The 18111-nt window shown below is 51.4% G+C and overlaps 1 protein-coding gene across 1 annotated transcript in view; it reads right to left on the reverse strand.

Annotated features, from left to right (window-relative positions):
• Positions 1-570: 570 nt before the first annotated feature.
• ATP2C2 (ATPase secretory pathway Ca2+ transporting 2) overlaps positions 571-18111 on the reverse strand; it is a 42394-nt gene continuing 24853 nt past the window's right edge. Inside the window, exons 10-23 of the mRNA XM_063110312.1 lie at positions 17690-17791; positions 16556-16645; positions 13827-13928; positions 11329-11485; positions 8769-8939; positions 7928-8025; positions 7786-7836; positions 6468-6634; positions 4787-4855; positions 4575-4691; positions 3016-3163; positions 2256-2354; positions 1925-2066; positions 571-913 (exon numbers count right to left, since the gene is read on the reverse strand). Coding sequence (XP_062966382.1) covers positions 795-913; positions 1925-2066; positions 2256-2354; positions 3016-3163; positions 4575-4691; positions 4787-4855; positions 6468-6634; positions 7786-7836; positions 7928-8025; positions 8769-8939; positions 11329-11485; positions 13827-13928; positions 16556-16645; positions 17690-17791 — 1632 coding nt within the window. The 3' untranslated portion in view covers positions 571-794. The remainder of the gene's footprint in view (positions 914-1924; positions 2067-2255; positions 2355-3015; positions 3164-4574; positions 4692-4786; positions 4856-6467; positions 6635-7785; positions 7837-7927; positions 8026-8768; positions 8940-11328; positions 11486-13826; positions 13929-16555; positions 16646-17689; positions 17792-18111) is intronic.

An 18111-nucleotide genomic window follows, 5' to 3' on the forward strand; every position in this document is an offset into this window, starting at 1 on the left:
TATTTCATGAGACATGGAGTCACATTCTGGTTCTCCCTGGTTTTGTCTGCTGCCAGCAGAATGCGGGCATGGAGACCTGTCCTGCCATGTTTTGAGTGGAAGGACAGATATGTTTTGAGAACAGTCTTGGGGGCAGTGGGAAATAAAGCCCATCCTCTATGGCCTGGTGGGCAGGCAGGCAGGATTGCTGTTCCTGGCTGTGGGGGCAAAGGCCACTCACTGTTGGTTTTCTCCAGAAGCCAGGGCCTTCATTAGGTCGTTCGGTGTGTGGTTGCTTCTCACCCTGTGTGTCCAAAATGGCATAAGGTTTCCAGCCTGGCCACTTGCAGGAAAAACACTAATCATTAGGCCCTGGCACAGCACTTTACAAAAATACCCAAAGCCCTCATTTTGTGATGAGGAAATAGGGTCTCAAGGGGAACAACGGGGGCAGAGAAGCGACCCTGCCACCTCCATCACCGGTGGGCCACATCGCCTCGAGCTATGGCATAAACACGTAATAGGCGTGGTTAATAAAAATCATTGTGATTTAATAAATAGTGGGACGTTTCTGTACCGGCTCCTCCCTGCATGTCCCGGAGCCCGGCGGGGGAGAGGGGTGAATGGACCCGGGCTGGGCCTCCAGAGCGCAGCCGCGAGGTTTCTGCAGGCTTCCCGAGAGGAAGCATCAAGTGGGTGACCTCATGCCACAGTGTTCTAAACATCTCCCTCTGAAGAGTGTACACCACAGCAAGGGGAAGGCCACAGTCACATAAGAATATAGATGTCTTAGGGAAAGGACACGGGTGGGTCCACTATTCATCATTGTGGTGCGTCTGGACCTCCTTGGCTCTGGAGCAGTATTTTTCACATAGTTTGAGGAACTCTGACAAAATGAACACTGATGAGGCCAATCCAGTTAAAAACAGCAAATCTGCCAATAGGTGAGAAGAGAAAAGAGTCAGCACACGCCGTGCCACGCAGGGACGATCCGTTACCCACAGGCTGCCCGTGCACTTGAGACTAGGTCAGCCAACTTGCTTCCAGCCGATGGAAACATCTGTCAAAAGAAATTTACTTTGGGGGGTTCATTTTCTTTTGTCTCCTCATACAGGACATTCACCAGCGACCCATGTGGACACTGCTTATTAGGTTACAGGGAAGAGCCCACTGTTCCATTTTGCCCGAGGGTTTTAAGTGTACTTATCTGCATGGCCGCAGACCTTACTGACCATCGTGTGACCCTCACGAGCCAGGCTGGCACCACAGCCCACCCTGTGTGCTGTCTCGGGGGGCCGCCTACCGGCCTCCCTCCCAGGAGGGACAGAGGAGCATGGGACAGGGGGGCCCTGCTCCCTCCCTGGAAGCTGCTGAGGTCACAGCTGCTCTGCTGGTGACCTCCTCTGTACAACCCACCTCCCATCTCTGCTGCTGCACCAGCCTGGGCAAGGACGCAGGGGAGTCCATGCCAGGGTATGGGCGCTTGGAGCCTTCAGAGAGCCCAGCGAGAACTACAAGATGTCCTGGCTCCCTGTCTTCAGGTAAGCAGGCGTCTGAGTCACACTGGCACCAAGGTCTAGTCCACTCTCCCCAGCGGGGGCACATCATGGCCCAAGCCCAGCCTGCTTTAACCCTGGGGCCCCACAGGCTGATTCTCCTCCTCCCTGCTTTGTGCTCTGAGCCCCAAGGCCTGCGAGGCCAATTCCCCTTCCACTCAGGCCCCTCCTGGGGTGCCTTTGTGTTCTCTGCGTTCACATTGCTCTCCTGCCTGCACCAACGCAGAGCAGATGCTCACACAGGAGCCTACTCCTCTGAGGATGGAAGGTGTTGGGATTCAGCACCTCGGGAAGCTCTGCAGCTAACTCCCCAGGTGGCCCGGGTGGCCCGGGCAGCCTACGATGGCCCTGGTCTTGGGTGACCTCTTGCTCCCATCCCCTCCACTTACCAAGCGCACCCAGGTTCTCCGTCATGAAGACCTTCTGCAGGGGCGGGATGTAAATGACGGCCAGCTGCCCCAGAATCGAGCCAAGGATCGAATAGAGGAACATGCGGTTACTGAGAAAGCCAATATCAAATATCAACTTGGTCTGCGGGGAGGAGAAGGTTACATGTTGGCTTGTAGACACCCACTGCTCAGGTAAAGGCAGCAGTGCCCACAACCGCCTGCGTGGAGCCAGAGTCCCTAAGTGACACAGGCAGTGACTGAGTGTTTCTGAGAACACCCTGTGGTTCTACGGGGAGCCTGAGAGGTGGCCCAGGGGTCAGCCCAGCCTCACCTGAGAGCGGCAGGTCAAAGCGTTGAAGAGATCAAAGAGTACAAAGCACGTGAAGGTCATCGTGGTGCTGCGTGGACTGCTCGCCTTGTCTTCAGGCATCTAGAACACAAAGGTGCAAGCGGGAGGGTTGGACGGGCAGGAGTTCTGCAACACGGGCCTCTGCAGGCCCACTGAGAGGAGTCGAGCAGGCAGCCTCCTGCGGTCTGGAGGTCGGATAGGAGCACACCAGAAGTGAGGCTCCCAAGCATACGCTCATCTGCCACCAGCAAGGACCCGGCTCTGGGAGGGGCCCCTCTACCAGGGGGCTCAGCTGCTGGAATGATGAGGCTTAAAATTCTGGATAGATCACCTGTTTAATTTCCTACCTAGGTCACTGTGTATCTCAGCACAGAGGCTCCCTGAACCTACAGGCCATGAGAAGTGACCCGCAAACAATCATCTCCAGATAAAAGATGGGAGTTTGATTTAGGAGATTTCAAATTGTTTCCTGGAGACAATAAAAGCAGTGTGTGTGGGGGGTCCTGTCCCATGTAGAAGGAAGTCTGAATTCTCTTCCTCTCCAGGTGTTCATGCCACCATCTCCTGCCTCGCTAAGTCATTCCCTAGCCCCCCGGCACTCTGCCTCACGCTCCCCAGTCCCTCCAAGGGCACCAAGTCCTGTCTGTGTTTGTCGTGAGCCCCATGGTCCAGTCCCCAGCATCTGCACCCACAGGTGCTCAGTGCATGTTCGCTGAACAAGCCAGCAAAGCACTTCATGTACCTCCTTCCAGAAGATGAACAGGGTCCCACTGATGATGATGGCCGCGGACATGAGGACTTTCAGGATGAGGGTTCTGCTGAGGATCGTGTCCTTGATGCTCCGTGGTGGCTGCCTGAGGACGTCTTTGTCAACTGGCTCTACCCCCAAGCTGCTCAGAACAAGACACAAGACACTTTGAAATAAACCGTAAGTAAAAAAGGACACTTGAAACAGAGATGCACTCAAGCCTCCCAGGCCATCCCTCCAGTCAGCATCGAAGGCACAGCCAGGACAGGCATCTGCTAAATGCTCCAAGTCGTCCCACGGGAGCCGGGGCTTTCCCATCCTTGCTGGAACGCCCGCCTGGCAGGAGCTCCAGTGTGAAGCCTGCCCTCTGTCCTCTCCTCAACCTCCCAGCCCCTTGGCTCCCCCATAGCCTGGACCTTGCAGGCAGTTATACCCTCCTCCCCAAGATAGTGAAGGAAGACCATCCAACAAGGCCAACCATAATGGGCTTGCGCCTTCTAAGACACCATGGTCTTTGACCCATGCTCAGTTCCTTAACTCAGGCAATTTCCATCACCACGTGGGGATCCCCTGCCCCCCAGGTCATGCCTGGCCTCATTCCAGCTGGTGAGGAGAAACAGGCTCCAGCGTCTGCCCTCTGCACAGCCCCTCACTGACTGAGGGAGACCCACATTCAGCCAACCTTGAAACAACAGGGTCAAGGCTAGACCAGCAGTGGAGGGGTGGTGGGGAGCAGCGTGGGCTGAGGCCCCTCATCCCTCACGGCCCCTGTCCCAGGAAGAGCTTGTAGAAGAGGGAACCCTCACGCTTGGCCTTGGGGGAACGGACTAGGACTCTTTCCCTAAGTAGCTGGTATTAGTGATGATTAATATAATAGTAGCAATAAATAAGCTATATTTGAAACAACACCTACTATTTGCTCAAACACAGGTGAGCATGCTTGGTCCTTCAGGTCTCCCCAACTCCAAAGCCCATTCTTTCCCCTGCATCACTATTCCTTCCTCATTCATTCACATAGACAAAAATTTCCTGAGCACCTACTGTGTGCCAAGCACCGTTCTAGAAGCTAGGAATAAAGCAGGAAACAAAACAAAACCCTGCCTCCATGAAGCTGACATTTTAAAAGGGAGATAGATTATAATCAGATGAGGAAATATATACATATGTTCCCCTCTAGGGAAAAATACAGCAGGTTGAGGAGATGAGTGGGAGGAGACTAATAGAGTAATCTGGGAGGACTTCTTGGAGGCAGTCACCTAATGAAGTGTGGAAACGAGACATGCACGTGGCCCAGGGCGAGTATTCCAGGAAGAGGGGGCAGAAGGTCCATCCTCAAGATTCTGCCTGCCCCGCTGCTGCTTCCTCTGCCTTCCACTCCCCGTGTTCCCCCCCAGGGCAGCACACTTTGGTTTTCTGCAAACTCCTTATAGTGATGCTGTTGGTTTGTCTCTGTAGCTCTACCCCCCTGTACAGAGTAGGGGTGCAGCCAGTGGGCCCTGGCAGAAGCCCTGCAGGTGGGAGGGAGATGCAGGGCTGCCAGCTGCCGGCCTCACCTCTGTGCCGGTGGCCCGTCCATGATGATGTTGATCCACAGGATCTGCATGGCATTGAGGGGGCTGGGCAGGTTGAGCATGGTGGACAGAGTGATGAGGCTCAAGGCCGAGATGCTCCTGAGGGCACAAGTGCAGATACGGCCTGTCAAGGGCGCTGGCCAGACTACGGACGCAGCACTTAGCCCTGCTGAGACACGCTGGCCTCTACTTACGTGCTCAGCTGAAAGCGGACAAAGTTTTTGATGTTATAAAAAATCCCCTTGCCTTCTTCCACTGCATTCCTGCAGGAGAGAAGAGACGTTTATTCATAGGCCCTGGCAGAAAGGCCCCGTGGCTGCCGGTCACTGAACAAAGTGGGGGTGACCAGCCTGGATGTGACATTGCACATGACCTCCATGCCGACATTCTTGGGGACACATTGGTGGGACACGATATTGCCCTAATAGGTGCCTGACAGCCATGGGAGGGCTGGTCTCCGAGCCATATTAGCCCTTCTGTGCAAAGCATATGCTTGATGCCTCCAATTTGGCTGTAAATTACTCTCTCGTCCCGAGCCCAGGGACCCCCTCCCCTTGCCCAGAGCTCCTGAAGTGCTTAATGCATCTCAGCTATTTACCAAAGAGACACAGTAAAATCAATTAAACCTGACACTTAGATCCTGAGGACAGCCACAAGGGAGGGAAGCGGGAGGCTGAAGAATGTCGTCTACTGGTATCTTTAGAAGACTCTCTGCAAAAGCCCTTTAAAACTTGACCTGGGGGTCACTAATTTAGGAGAAAACTGTCGAACACCACCCAATTTTTACTAAAAAATTTTGCAAAAGAACTAAAATTGTAGAGCTATATATTGACTGCAATTTTTTTTTTTAAAGATGACCAGTAAGGGGATCTTAACCCTTGACTTGGTGTTGTCAGCACCACGCTCTCCCAAGTGAGCTAACGGGCCATCCCTATATAGGGATCTGAACTCGTGGCCTTGGTGTTATCAGCACCACACTCTCCCAAGTGAGCCACGGGCCAGCCCTTATCACTGCATTTTTTAAAACTAAGGGCAACACATTTAGAATTCCTATGGTAAATTCATTATAAAGCAAAGGACTCCCTTGTGAAGTCCATAATCACACCAGACTTTAGTATTTGCTCTGATTTTTGACATCAGGCTCAAAAATTTTTTCTTCACCCCCAATTACTGTGATTCACTTATGAGTAAAATCTTAATTAGAACTAATTTTATTAAGAGGAACATACAGAAAAGTAAAACAGAATAAAACATAGGTGGTTTTTTTTTTATAATCCCAGAGCCTAGAGATCTCATCAGTGTGAATGATTTGGGCCACTACTGGCCAATCTCTTTTCAATGCAGGAGATGAATGTGTCAATACAGACGTGACGCTAGACAAGCCGAGTATCTTCATTTTCATCTTTTCTCAGCACTACCCTGTGAGATTTCTTTGTGCCACTAAAATATTCTTCCAAACATGATTCGTAACGGCCATACAGCATTCCTGTCTCTTGCTGTTGGCCATTCAGGCTCTAGGTTCTCCTTACATGTAGCGCTGCGGCCGCAGGCTGACCCCAGCTCTCCTCGAGGCAGCTGGGCGGGCCTGCCTGGCAGTAACTGAAGTGCAGGCTGCAGATTTGAGTTCAGTTGCAGGCTCCCTAACATCCACCCAGCTGCTGCTGCATGTAGCTAGTACCAGGGTTAAGAGGCTCTTGGTGTTTGGGGTGGAGGGGACACCTGCCACAGTGGCCAGTCTAGAGATCCAGCTTTCCCTGTGGCCTCCTGGGGACCCTCGGCAGGAGCCTCCTGTATCTCCACTGCAGCAGATCCCAGGGGGAAGCTGGTTACCACAGGCATTTTTACAACTAAAAAACTACCTAAAGAGCAGCTTACATGATGGCCGAGAAGTCATCATCCACCAGAATCATGTTGGCGGCCTCTTTACTGACATCTGTCCCCATCTGTCCCATGGCGATCCCTATGTCTGCAGACTTCAGGGCAACTGCGTCGTTCACCCCATCCCCCGTCATGGCCACGATCGCCCCTGACTCCTGTAAAGCCTGTGGAAAGAGGAGGCGGTGGAGTCCTGCTGCCTGAGGACCCTCTAGATCCTTCCCTCTGGTCCGGCACTGCTTTGGACACTGTGTAGCCAGCAGTGTGGACCCCTTTCTGGAGGGCACTGGAGTTAACTGGCCCGAGTCTGAACCCCAGCTCCACCTGCACTAGCTACTGGAACCATGCAAGCCCATGAACCTCTTGACCTCAGTCTCCTCCTCTGCAAAGTGGGATCAACAATCCCTGATTTACATGGCTATTGTGACAATGTCCAGCACTGTTGACAAAGGCTTGTAAAGGTTATCCATTCCCATTAATAAACAATAATCAACGTGTTCTCCAAAAACATGAGGTGCCCATTAAGTATTAAACTTTAACGACTAAACCGCATAGAGATTTATTTTGTTGAACTAAGAAAAATAAAACCTGAAAGAAAAAAGCACAACTACCAAAAGAGTTCAAGAGCAAATTTTCAAAGTACATACATGTAAGAAAACCAAACTCATTTCCTGGACTCTCTTTTTTTTGAGGCACGATCAGAAAATCATACCAGCTCTCTATTGGGCACTAGCTGCACAGGCCTGGCTTGCTTTAACCTTGTGAGTTACCTGAAGTCATTAAGACTGATCTTACAGATGAGGAAACTAAGACACCAAGTTAAATAACAAGAACAATGCTGAGGAGACCCAGCCAACAAGGGACAGCCTCTGGTTTCTTTCCTTGCGCTGTCCAATTCCAGCATTCTGATTTCGGTGTATGTGGCAAACGGTCCCCAGTTCTCCCCTCCTAGCAGGCCCCCAGGTTTTAGCCGGGCATGTGCCTGCCCAGCTAGAGATGATGTTCCCAGCATCCCCTGCAGCCACAGGACTATGTTCTGGCCAGCGGGCTGTGACCACAATGACACGGGCAGCTTCTGGGCCGCCCCCTCAGGGAGGGTGCTGCCTGCTGCCCCTGCTCGCTGGCCTCCCCACTGGCTGTGAAAAGGCAACCCCTGGGCAGCTGCCTTGGATGTGGAGGAGGAAGCCACAGTTTGAGCATGGCTGAGCCTCGTGCCAGCTTGGGCCCTGGACTGTCACCCAAGGGGCAAAGGAGGTCCCCGGGCCACCTCGTCAGGCCTGTCAGGGTGGCACAGGCTGTGCCTGCCTCGCCCGCATACCTTTATGATTTTGAGCTTGTGCTTTGGGCTGGTCCTGAAGAACACAGACACCTGGAAACAGGGAAGCCAAAAAGCAGAGAGTCAAAGAATTTGGAGCTGGTGACACAACCGCCCCCCAGCCAAGCCTCCAGGAGAACTCTACCTGCCCGACGCGGCCAGCCAGCTGGCCCGGCTCCGCACACTCCACCTCTTCCCCCGACATGGCGCTGAGTTTCCCGCTGCACAGGCTGATGCTTCTGCCTTTGGAGAGAATCAGCTCTGAGGGCTTGCTCCCCGGCCTGAGATGGTGGTCCCCCACCCCTCACTCCACATACAGCACATCACTCCCTGTCTTGGCCACAGAGAATAATCAGAACGAACCACGAAGGGTACCGTTTACTGAGTACCTACTACGTAACACGATCTCAATTCTGTCCATGGAATTAACTTACAACGAAGACCTTACTATCCCCACTTTAAAGATGAGTAAACAGAAAGAAAGGACTTCCCCAAGGACATACAGCTGGTAAGTGGTTAATACTGGAAGCTGTCATGGTTCTGTCTGATTCCAAAGCTTATGATCTTTTTACAGCACCAGGCTGCCTCACGGCACAGGGGTAAAAAACCAACGTGCGACAACCCTCCTGACAGCAATAATTACAGTAGTAGGAGGAGGACTGGTAGCCCTTTGCTGATGAAGAGACTGAGGGTCAGAGTGGTTCAATGATTTGCCAAGGGTACACAGCTAGTGGCAGAAGCCAGATTGAAACTGTACACTGGGCATGATGCTGCCTGTGAAGATGAGTGAGATCACGGTTGAAAAGCCCGGACACACAGTATGTCCTCAATATACATGAGGTCTTTTCCCCTTGTGGAGAACCTGCCAACAATTTAGAAACAAACACCATGGAAGGCAGAACGCTGGTCTGCAAATCTCAGTCTTTTCTAAGCACGTAGAGCTAGGCAGATCCTTTCTTCCTTACCCCTACCCTTTGCCCGCTTACCTATCGCCAAGGCCGTCTCCAGGGCATCTCCTGTTATCATCTTCACGGACACGCCTGACTCAGAGAGAACCAGTATCGCTTCCTTCACGCCAGCCCTCGGTGGGTCGATGATGCCCACGAGACCCAGAAATGTCAGCCTCCCCAGCTCAGGCCCAGAAGCCAGGGCCAGCACTGAGGAGAGACCAAGACCCAAGGAAGGATCATGGGGGGTCTAGGAGACTGTTTCTAGTCCCCAGTCAGACCCCATGGTGGCGCAGATCCTCCTCTGTCTGCCAGGGGCACGGGGGCCAAGTTCCTGGACTACAGAAGGAAGGCAGAGCTCTCTTGGGGGTCCTCAGGCATGTGCAGGTACAGCCCAAAGTAGAGAAGAATGTAGAAACAACCTGCCTAGCAGAAAGTACGACTTCTGTGCACCCATGGTTCAAAATCCTGACCCCCACCCAGCAAGAGAGGCCACCAGAGAAACCATAAGATGGGGAACGAGGGGATGCCTCTGTGGTACTTGCTCCTGGTGTGCTCTGTGCTCACTTGTCTGCACCTCCAGCAGACTGGGGGAGTGCTACCACAGCTTAAGAAAAGTTCATGGGAAAGCAACACCATTGAGAGGAGTCTAGCTTTTGGCTTGCCCTTGAACTTGACCCTCATGCAGTGGCACAGAAGCCAAGCCCAGCTCCTGTAGGCTGAGTGATGTGAGAGGGGGAGGTGTAAGAACTGACCTTACTTTGTCACCTTACTGACACCAGAGGGGGAGCCGTGACCACGAAGCCTCTAGAAGCACCTCCCTCCTGCACAGTCATAACATTGTGCCAGTTGTGCTGGTGCCACGTGCCAGTTGTGCTGGTGCCACATGCTAAGTGTGCTGGCTTCTTATGCCAATCATGCTGGCTCCATGTGCTAATCGTGCTGGCTCCGTGTGCCAGTCCTGCTGGCACTCTTCCTTCCCTTCCCCGGTGCTCCCCTCCCCACCCTGCCCCTGGGTTCTACAAACCCACAGTGCCCCCCACTTGTGGGAAGCATCTGCAAACACTCTATCCCCGGGGGGCCTCGCTCTGCCTCTGTGCTTCTGTCGTCTGACTCTCCATACCACTGCATGGGGCTTCTCATCTCTCTCTGGGTGTGTGTTGGGGGTGGGAGTGTCTCAAAGCTCAGACCACTCTAGGGGCTGCAGCCAGTTAGGGGCTTCTCTAGGTCACTCAGGCGCTGCTCTGTGCCTCGCACACAGTGGGCACTCAGTTCACACTCCCTGGTGACAAACAACATTCCCTCTGATTCCTGCCCCAGCTGTGGGCAAGGGCAGAGGTGCAGGCCTGCTCTAACGCCAGGCCTGAAGATGTACTTTTTCAGGCTACGGTTTGGAGACAAGTCCATTTATAAATATGAGAGAACCTGCATGTGTACTGTTGGTGACAGTAGTCTTGCCCCACCTTTATGACTGACCAGCCCTCGTGATGTTCTCCCCTGAGGCCCTGCATGTCATTAATGCCGCTAAGTGGACGTCTGGGCTGAGGCCCTGGTGCCACCATGGATGGACTAGCTGTGGGACCTGTGCCAGTTCCTCAACCTTTTGGAGCCTCAAAGCGGCTGGTGGGGGTCCTGGGCGGGCACTTAATATGGCACCTGGCACATAGGCGAGGCCCAAGCGCCAGGAGTAAATTTAGAGGCCAGTAGCACGTAGGAGATTTATTTACTAATTTGTCCACTCTTGAGTGACACTGTTTCAAGGTTAGGAGATGCACAGCATGACCAGAACATGCAGCTACTTAACAGCTTGATCGTATCATTCGTACCAGCAGCAGTGACACCCACTTACATGCCAGGTTCTCATCTAAGGCCTTCTCACGTCACCTGCACTCCCCACAGCAACCCCAGAGTAACTGCCTTCATGTCCTCCTTTTACAGAGGAGGAAACCGAGGCACAGTGTTTACCCATGTGCCTATTGTGGACCTAGTGTTGCACAAACCATTTTGGGGGACATTGAGACGTGTGAAGCACTTGCTTTGGGGACACTGCCTCACTGAGGAAGAGGCAGAGATGCCCAGTGCCGGATGCGCTCTGGTCTGCAGGCTGGCCAGCAGTGACAGGTGCTGTCCCCTGAAGGGAAAACCAAGGCAACTGGAACCTACAGGGCAAGCCCAATGCCTCTCACCTCCTCCTGAAGGAATATAAGTGTCCTGGTGAGTTTTTAAACGCTTCCTTTAGAAACGGACATGGTGACAAATGACACCACAGGAAATGTGAGAGTTAATGTGCAGCCCACCAGGGAAGGCGGTGGCTCTGGTGCAGAAAATTGGAAATGGCCGAGTAAGGAAATGTCTTCCTTGATTTAGGAGAGCTTTGGGTTTTCCTGACAAGAGACAGTAAACAAAAAGACCTATCTGGAAAATCAGTGTTTGTGGTATGTCCCGTTCTCCTGTCTTAGAAAACTCAGCAGAGGAGGGCCCACCTCTTCTCAGACCTGTGAGCCACATCTGGATTAACATCGGGCCACTGGGATGGGGCACTCCAAAAGCCCACGTCACATGCAAACTTAACGTTCTGGGCAGGGGCCCCAGCACTGACCCCGCAGACCAAGAGACCCCATCCTCTTCTCCTCCTGCAGCCAGAAGGCCTTCTGTTGGGGCGTCAGCGGCAGGGCGATGCCCCCGTTATTGTACATGGTGCAGTAACAAATCACCTGTTCAAAGGCCCCCTTCATGAAGTAAACATCTTCCTGATCCTTGGAAAAGACAAAAGGGAAAAATAAACTGTCACTGGACGCCTCTGTCTGTAGTGACCATCACCTCATTCTGCACAAGGGTACGAAGACACGCACAGGAGTTATTCATTGCGGACTGCTGCTGTTCATGGATACAGGACAGTTAAGCGAGTTGAGTTTGTACAACGGGATACTATACTACACAGGCCATAAAGAGAATGAGGTCCACCTTTAACCTGTACCATCTCCATTCTACATTAAGTTCCCCTGTTAATGTCACTCACAGCATCCTGGTTGTTTCACTAATCGGAGGTATCCCAGGTGCTGCACCTGTAGGTGTGTGGCTGCCTGCAGAACGTCTGTCTCAGTTAGACTGTTGCCTCCCGCAGGAAGGTATGCACCATGTCTATTTCTTTCCTCTTGCACCTGGCTCATGAGAATGAGCCCAAATGAATAGCTGATCATTCTTCCTGTGTGTTTGTTAAAATCTATCTTAACAATTATGCAGACCACACGTGTCGTGTGGGCAGGCTCTGGGTCTGTTTAATTCATGCTGTATCCCCAGCATAGGTGCAATGCCTGCCCTGCTCATGGTGGGTGCATAGAAAATACGGTGAATGTGCTTATATTCACCGACACAGGTAGCTAAGACAAAACATTAAGGGAAAATTTTATAGGAAAAAAAGCAAGTTACAAACACTATGTACAGTGTGACCTCGTTTTGAAAACTGCCACCCCAGGTGTAGCTACGTGCACAGGTAGAATCTAGGATGCTCTAACCCAGACTCTAAAGGGGAGTTATCTCGGGTTTGTAGAGAGCGAGGAAGGGCAGAAGTATAAAGAGCTTTCATTTTTAAAGTCATATTTTTACCTCTTTCAATGAGAATATATTACTACTACCTCAGGGAAAAAAGATTTGAAGGTATAAGAAAAATTTTAAATCCGCAACCCCTTTTAAGCACCCCAAATTTACACATCTATCTATGCATGGCCAGGGCTGGGATGAGCTGGCTAAGCTGCCCACAGCCCTGAATGGGAGATGAGAAGTCTCTGCCTAGGCACAGACACGACAAATTCCAGAAAGAGCAGGAGAGAAGGGGAGGGCGGGAGGAACAGGTAGATGCCACAGAACTTTTTTAGAAATAGCTTTGCATTAAAGAAATCTGAAAAGGCACAGAAAACTCAAAAGGAAAACAGAAGAAACAAATCAGCGGTAATCCCCATCCAGGGGCAGCCATGAACAGTTTGGTTTATGATCCTCTAGGCACTTACGACATGCATATACACACGTGTGTCTGTGCATACACGTGTACGTGTGAGCTCGCTGTCCTCACCGCTTGGGGCAGATGCTGCCATGTGCCTCCCAGATGCCCCTACAGTAATGAAGGATTTTGTTCCCCCCATTAAATGAGCTAATACATGTAAAGAATTGAGCGTAGGGATGTAAAGAGAGGACGCACAAGTTAGCTGTGGGGGTCCACATTACCAGTAGGGGCTCACGGTTGCTCAGTGGTAATTACTCAGTAATTATGTTATAGGCCAGTGAGTCTCACCCTTGAGCCTACAGCAGAATCCCCAGAAAACACAGGCTGCTGTGTCTGATAAAATAAAAATATCTGCTCTGACCAGGTCAGCTAGGTTATAGTGACTTGGGAGATCTGGAATATCAATAGTCATGTCCCATGTCCTGGAAAACATTACCATAAGACCATTTTAACTTAGAAGCAGATGTACCGGCACCAGAAAAGTAATAAAATAACCTAGAATGCTTTTTGTAACCCTTACCTTAGATCATTGCATGTAGGATCTAACCTAGTAACAATCCCAGATCTATATACATCATGTACAACCCATAGAAACACTGATGTAATGAGTACGGAGGCTGGCCTCTTCTCTCCTCTTCAATTCTCCCCCTTTCTTGTGATTATAAAATGCTAAGCTCTGCTGGTCTCCTTCACAGAGTGCATTTCTCAGGGTGACCTGACCTATGCATTTCCCAACTTGCAATTGTCATCTTGGCTCAATAAATCCTGTGCTTTATATGTTTAGCCTCAGTTTCTTTTAGGTCAACAGGTCCTATCCCTGGACTTTCCGACTCAGAAGGTCTGGGGTGGAACCTGAGAATCTGCATTTCTAACAAATTCCCAGGTGATGCGGAAGCTGTTGGTCCACGGATCCCACTTTGAGAACTGCTGTTTTAGATGAAAAGCCCAGAAGAGAGCCCAAGAGCATTAGTGATTGCTACTGATTATAATTTCATGTATTTGGAACCTCATAGAAGTAGCTAGAAACTTTAAATTCGTCTTTGCATTTTGCTTTATTTGGTTGGGAGAGGGTGGGCTGGGCAGACAGGTGATCTCACCTCATTCTTCGGGCTGCATTTTACTGCCATCCACTTCTGCTCTGAGCTGAATGGAATCTCTTTTGTCCTCACGTATGAATCTTTAATATCACTTAAGTCCATCTAGGATAATAAAATGGGACATTTTTAGTGAGTCATCATCTGAAGCCAATCTCTACGCAAAGCTCAGTCCATTTAAATGATTCATTATTCAAACCATCTCCAGCAGATGAGAAATCCAAGCATTTTAGCTCATAGAGAAAGGTCATTGTCTTTAAATATCCCACCCAGGAAAAAAAAGTCTCTTTTGTCTTATCCTAGGGGCAGAACCAATGGCCTTTGCAGCGGCTTCTACCTGAAACCTGCTTGGAAACAAAAACCCGTGGGTTTCTGCTGGGAGGAATGTTTTAGACTTGAAGGTAAAGCAATTTCCCAAAAAGAAACCCTGAGTTAGTGAGTTGGCCCTCCTGTCCATGGCCTGGAGTCCCACCAGCCTTGAGGCTTATTTGCTCTTTGACAGATTTTGGGCCAGTTACTTGACAGACCAGCTAAGAACCTCAGTTTCCCCAACTGTAAACTAGTCCTAAGCCATGCATCCCTTCGCTCCCCAGGGGTGAAAATGGGTGGGGGGGGGGCAGAAAAATGACTCCCTTAAAGCACAGTATGCAACAGCACGCAATCAGATACTCAGACTATCTGTGGTGTTAAAATTTCTTGGGGGATGGGATGACTAGGGAAAAAATGTCTAAAATGTCTTAGAGGGGTGTAATAGGTTGAACTGTGTTCCTCCAAACCTATGCTGAAATCCTAACCCTGGAACCTGCAAATGTGACCTTATTTGGACATAGGGTCTTTGCAGATATCATCAAGTTCACCTGAGGTCATTAGGGTGGGCCTCATCCAGCACAGCTGGCTGTAAGAACAAGATGCCACGTGAAGGCAGACACACAGGGAGACCACCAAGTGACATGGAGGCAGACTGGAGAGATGCAGCAACATGCCAAGGGGCACCTGGGACCGCCTGTGACAGCCAGAGCCTGGCCCTGCCTACCCCTCGATTTTGACTTCTGGCTCACAGGACTGCAGTTCAGTAAGTTTCTGTTGTTTGAATCCACCCAGTTGGTGGTGCTTTATTTCGGCAAACCTCAGAAACTAACACAGGCAACAGTGGAAAAAAAGGCAGAGAACCCCTGGCCTCACTTTTAGTGCCGTCCAGCATAGACGAGGTAAACACAAGGTGCTCCGCACAGGTTGGTATACAGGAAGCGCTTTACCCACACCAGCCATTATTCACAGTGTTTTGTGCTTAACAGTAAACTCTAGCATCCTAAGCCAGGCCCCTTCAAAGAGGAAAATCCTAACATGTAATGGAAAGAAGGTTCTGGAACCCATGTCCTCTCTAGGCTGCATGGGGGGGTGGTGGTGGCAGGAACGGAGTGGGGACTGGACGTCAGGGCGTCCCTCCTCCTGGACAGTCAGGCCAAGCTGTCCCTTCCCCTCTGGCAGTGGGGTTTGCTGAGTGGGTTAATCAGCACTATTTTAAGGGGGAAATTAGTTCCGCCCAGTATTGCTGACTTTACAGAGAACTTTCTCCTGGGGTCGGAAAGAAAAGGATACAGTGTCATAACTTCGTCACGTTCTCGTGCTGGGAAACCCACCTCATTTGCCCTTATGGGGACTTGTTAAAGAGTCGGTAACCCTTCTCCCCACCCACCCGCCCAGCACTGGCTTCCAGAAGGCAGAGGGGGTGGAGGTCCAGGTCCTGTGCTGGAGGGAGAGACAGGTGAACAGAGGGACATGGGATGGTGCAGAGAGCCCAGGATGAGTGCCAGCGAGAGCACAGACAGACAGAAGCGGGCACAGGTCAGGGGGATGGCACAGGGCAGGGGACAGGCTGGGAGGTAGTGAGGGGTCAGATCACGTGGGACAAGTGCAATTTGTGCTTTAATCAAGCTGAGTTGGGTTTTATCTTGACCTTGATGGAGAGGAATCTGATCAGACCCATGCCAGAGATAAATCACCTGGGCAGCAGGCAGTGTGGACAGTGCACCGGGGCAGGGGGGAGCCATGGCTCTGGCTGTAGAGGGGTCAGGCCAGGCTGGTCACGGGAGTGGATGCAGGTGCTGACAGGGACACCTTTGGTCCCGCCTCTTAACCTCGCCTACCACGCTCGTCTTCTCACTTTCTGTGTCCTCTCTCTCCTTCCTCCCTTCCCTGGAGCCTGCATTCCCGGCCCGTGTTTCTCTGCCTGTCCTTCTGTGAATCTGTCCCCGAAGCACAGACAGAGCGTAGCAGGCCCACCCACCGACCCCTGTGCCCCCTCCACTCCTGTGAGCTCAGGGTCTCTTGGCTGAGCCCTGGAACCGATCGCGTGTGTTAAAAGGAACAAGACCCTCCTGCCCGGGGCCTCGGTGAGAATAGGAAGTGCGTTGGAGACCCAGAACTGAGTCTTGTTCCTCTGGCTGTCTCCCCAACTTTGACCTGTGAGGGGTCTCAACCAGGGGTGGCTCAGAGGATTCTTGTGAAATCGCTGGTAGAGAGATTAGAGACCTGCAGGACTTTCCAAAGCCACGGAGAGCCCCCTCCTCCACCGTCTCCACCGTCAGCAGACTGCCTGAGGATGTTCAGGCCGTTTTCTCCTGTTATCACAAGCTCCCCCCTCCTCACTGGCTCAGGCAGGAGCTCGAACACTATCACGGATCCAGCTCTAGTGGGAGAATTCCCAGCTGAGACCACCCAGGGCTTCCTACCTTCATTGCCAGGGCGATCAAGGCACCCTCCGTGGGCTGTCCCGACACACTGTTGTTTCTGATGATCGCGTTGTTGGCGACACAGCCCGCCTGAAAGGGAGTTTTTTCCAAATATCTGTAGTTAGTCCTGGGAGCCACATCCTTCAGAGCTCTGGGCCCAGGCAGGTGGGAAATGTAGACACTGCAGGCTTGACCCAGATTTAGAGCTGGGGCTCAGGAGTGAAGGGGACAAGACTTTTAAAAATAAATCAGCATCCTGACTCCTCAAAAGAAACACTGTGCTCAGTGCTGGTTGCCACAAGGCTATCACAAGGGGGTATGGCGGGAAGGCAGGTAGCCTGGTGGTTAGACTGGGGTGACAGGGGGTGACTGCTAAGAGGATGGGGTTTCCATTTGGGGCGACAAAGTGTTCTACAATTAGGTAGTGGTGATGGCTACACAACTTTGTGAATGTACTAAAGCTGCTGAATTGCATGCTTAAAAAAGGGCAAATTCTGGGTATAAGACATGTCTCAGTTGATAGATAAATCTTTAGAAAATGGAAAATAGCAACAAATGAACAAAAACAGTGTGGTGACTCCAGCTCCCCGCTTCCTGGCTGGGTGAGCTTGGGCTCTCCTGTCACTTCTTGGAGCCCCCGTTTCTGAACCTGCAGAACTGAGCTCAGGTCTCTGTGACACTAAGGTGGCACCATGGAGTGGGGAACTGCGGGGCGGGTGCTCACTGACCACGGGGAAGGAGGCAGCTCAGCTGGGACTCATGAGACGCCCGCTGTGGGGGAGAAGCGAGCAGATGGGAGAGGCTGAGCACAGCGAGGTGAGAGGTGCTCACAGCAGCAGTGGGCCGTGTCCACCACGCTATTTCCCAATGTTCATCGGGCACCTCCCTGTGCAGGTGCCTCTTCAGAGCCTTCCCAGCAGGTGGCGGTGAATCCAAAGGATTCTAGCTCTCCTTTGCCCTCTGATGTTTTCATCTGTTTTGGGCCATCTTCCCAAGCCTGTGACAGCCTAAGCCTTGGGTGGCCCAGTTGTCTCCAAGAACCAGTTGGTCTAACAGATGTCTCTCTTTTCAGAGAGAATCCCTGGAAGCCCGGTTTTAAATGTATATTTCCGCTGCAGTGCTCTGGACACTTACCTCCACTAATTTCCCCACTGAGACGTTGGAAAATCCCTTAATTACTTCCTTTGATGGTAAAAGACACACAGTTCCATTGCCGTTATACCCAACTCCACTGACCTGCAGAGCAAAGCAAAAGAAAGGGTGTCACCAGAGTCAAAAATATTCTCCTCTGGTTGGCCCACAATTCCTGGGGATCCATCCCAAAGACATAATCTTAAACACAGACAAGGCTTTAAGCATGAATATATTCCCTGCAAGATTGTTCATTAATCAGAATACCTCACGGACCAAAAAAGTACCATGCTTTAGTAAACTGCATCGACTTTATTCAGTAGGATATTCTGCAGCCACTACAAGTTATGGTTAAGAAAACTCAGTCATAGCACAGACGAGTGCTTATATTCTAGAATGAAGGTGGGAAGATGTTTTCTTCCAGA

Source organism: Cynocephalus volans, chromosome 10 (genome assembly GCF_027409185.1).
Source record: "Cynocephalus volans isolate mCynVol1 chromosome 10, mCynVol1.pri, whole genome shotgun sequence".
In the NCBI taxonomy this organism is placed as follows: Eukaryota; Metazoa; Chordata; class Mammalia; order Dermoptera; family Cynocephalidae; genus Cynocephalus; species Cynocephalus volans.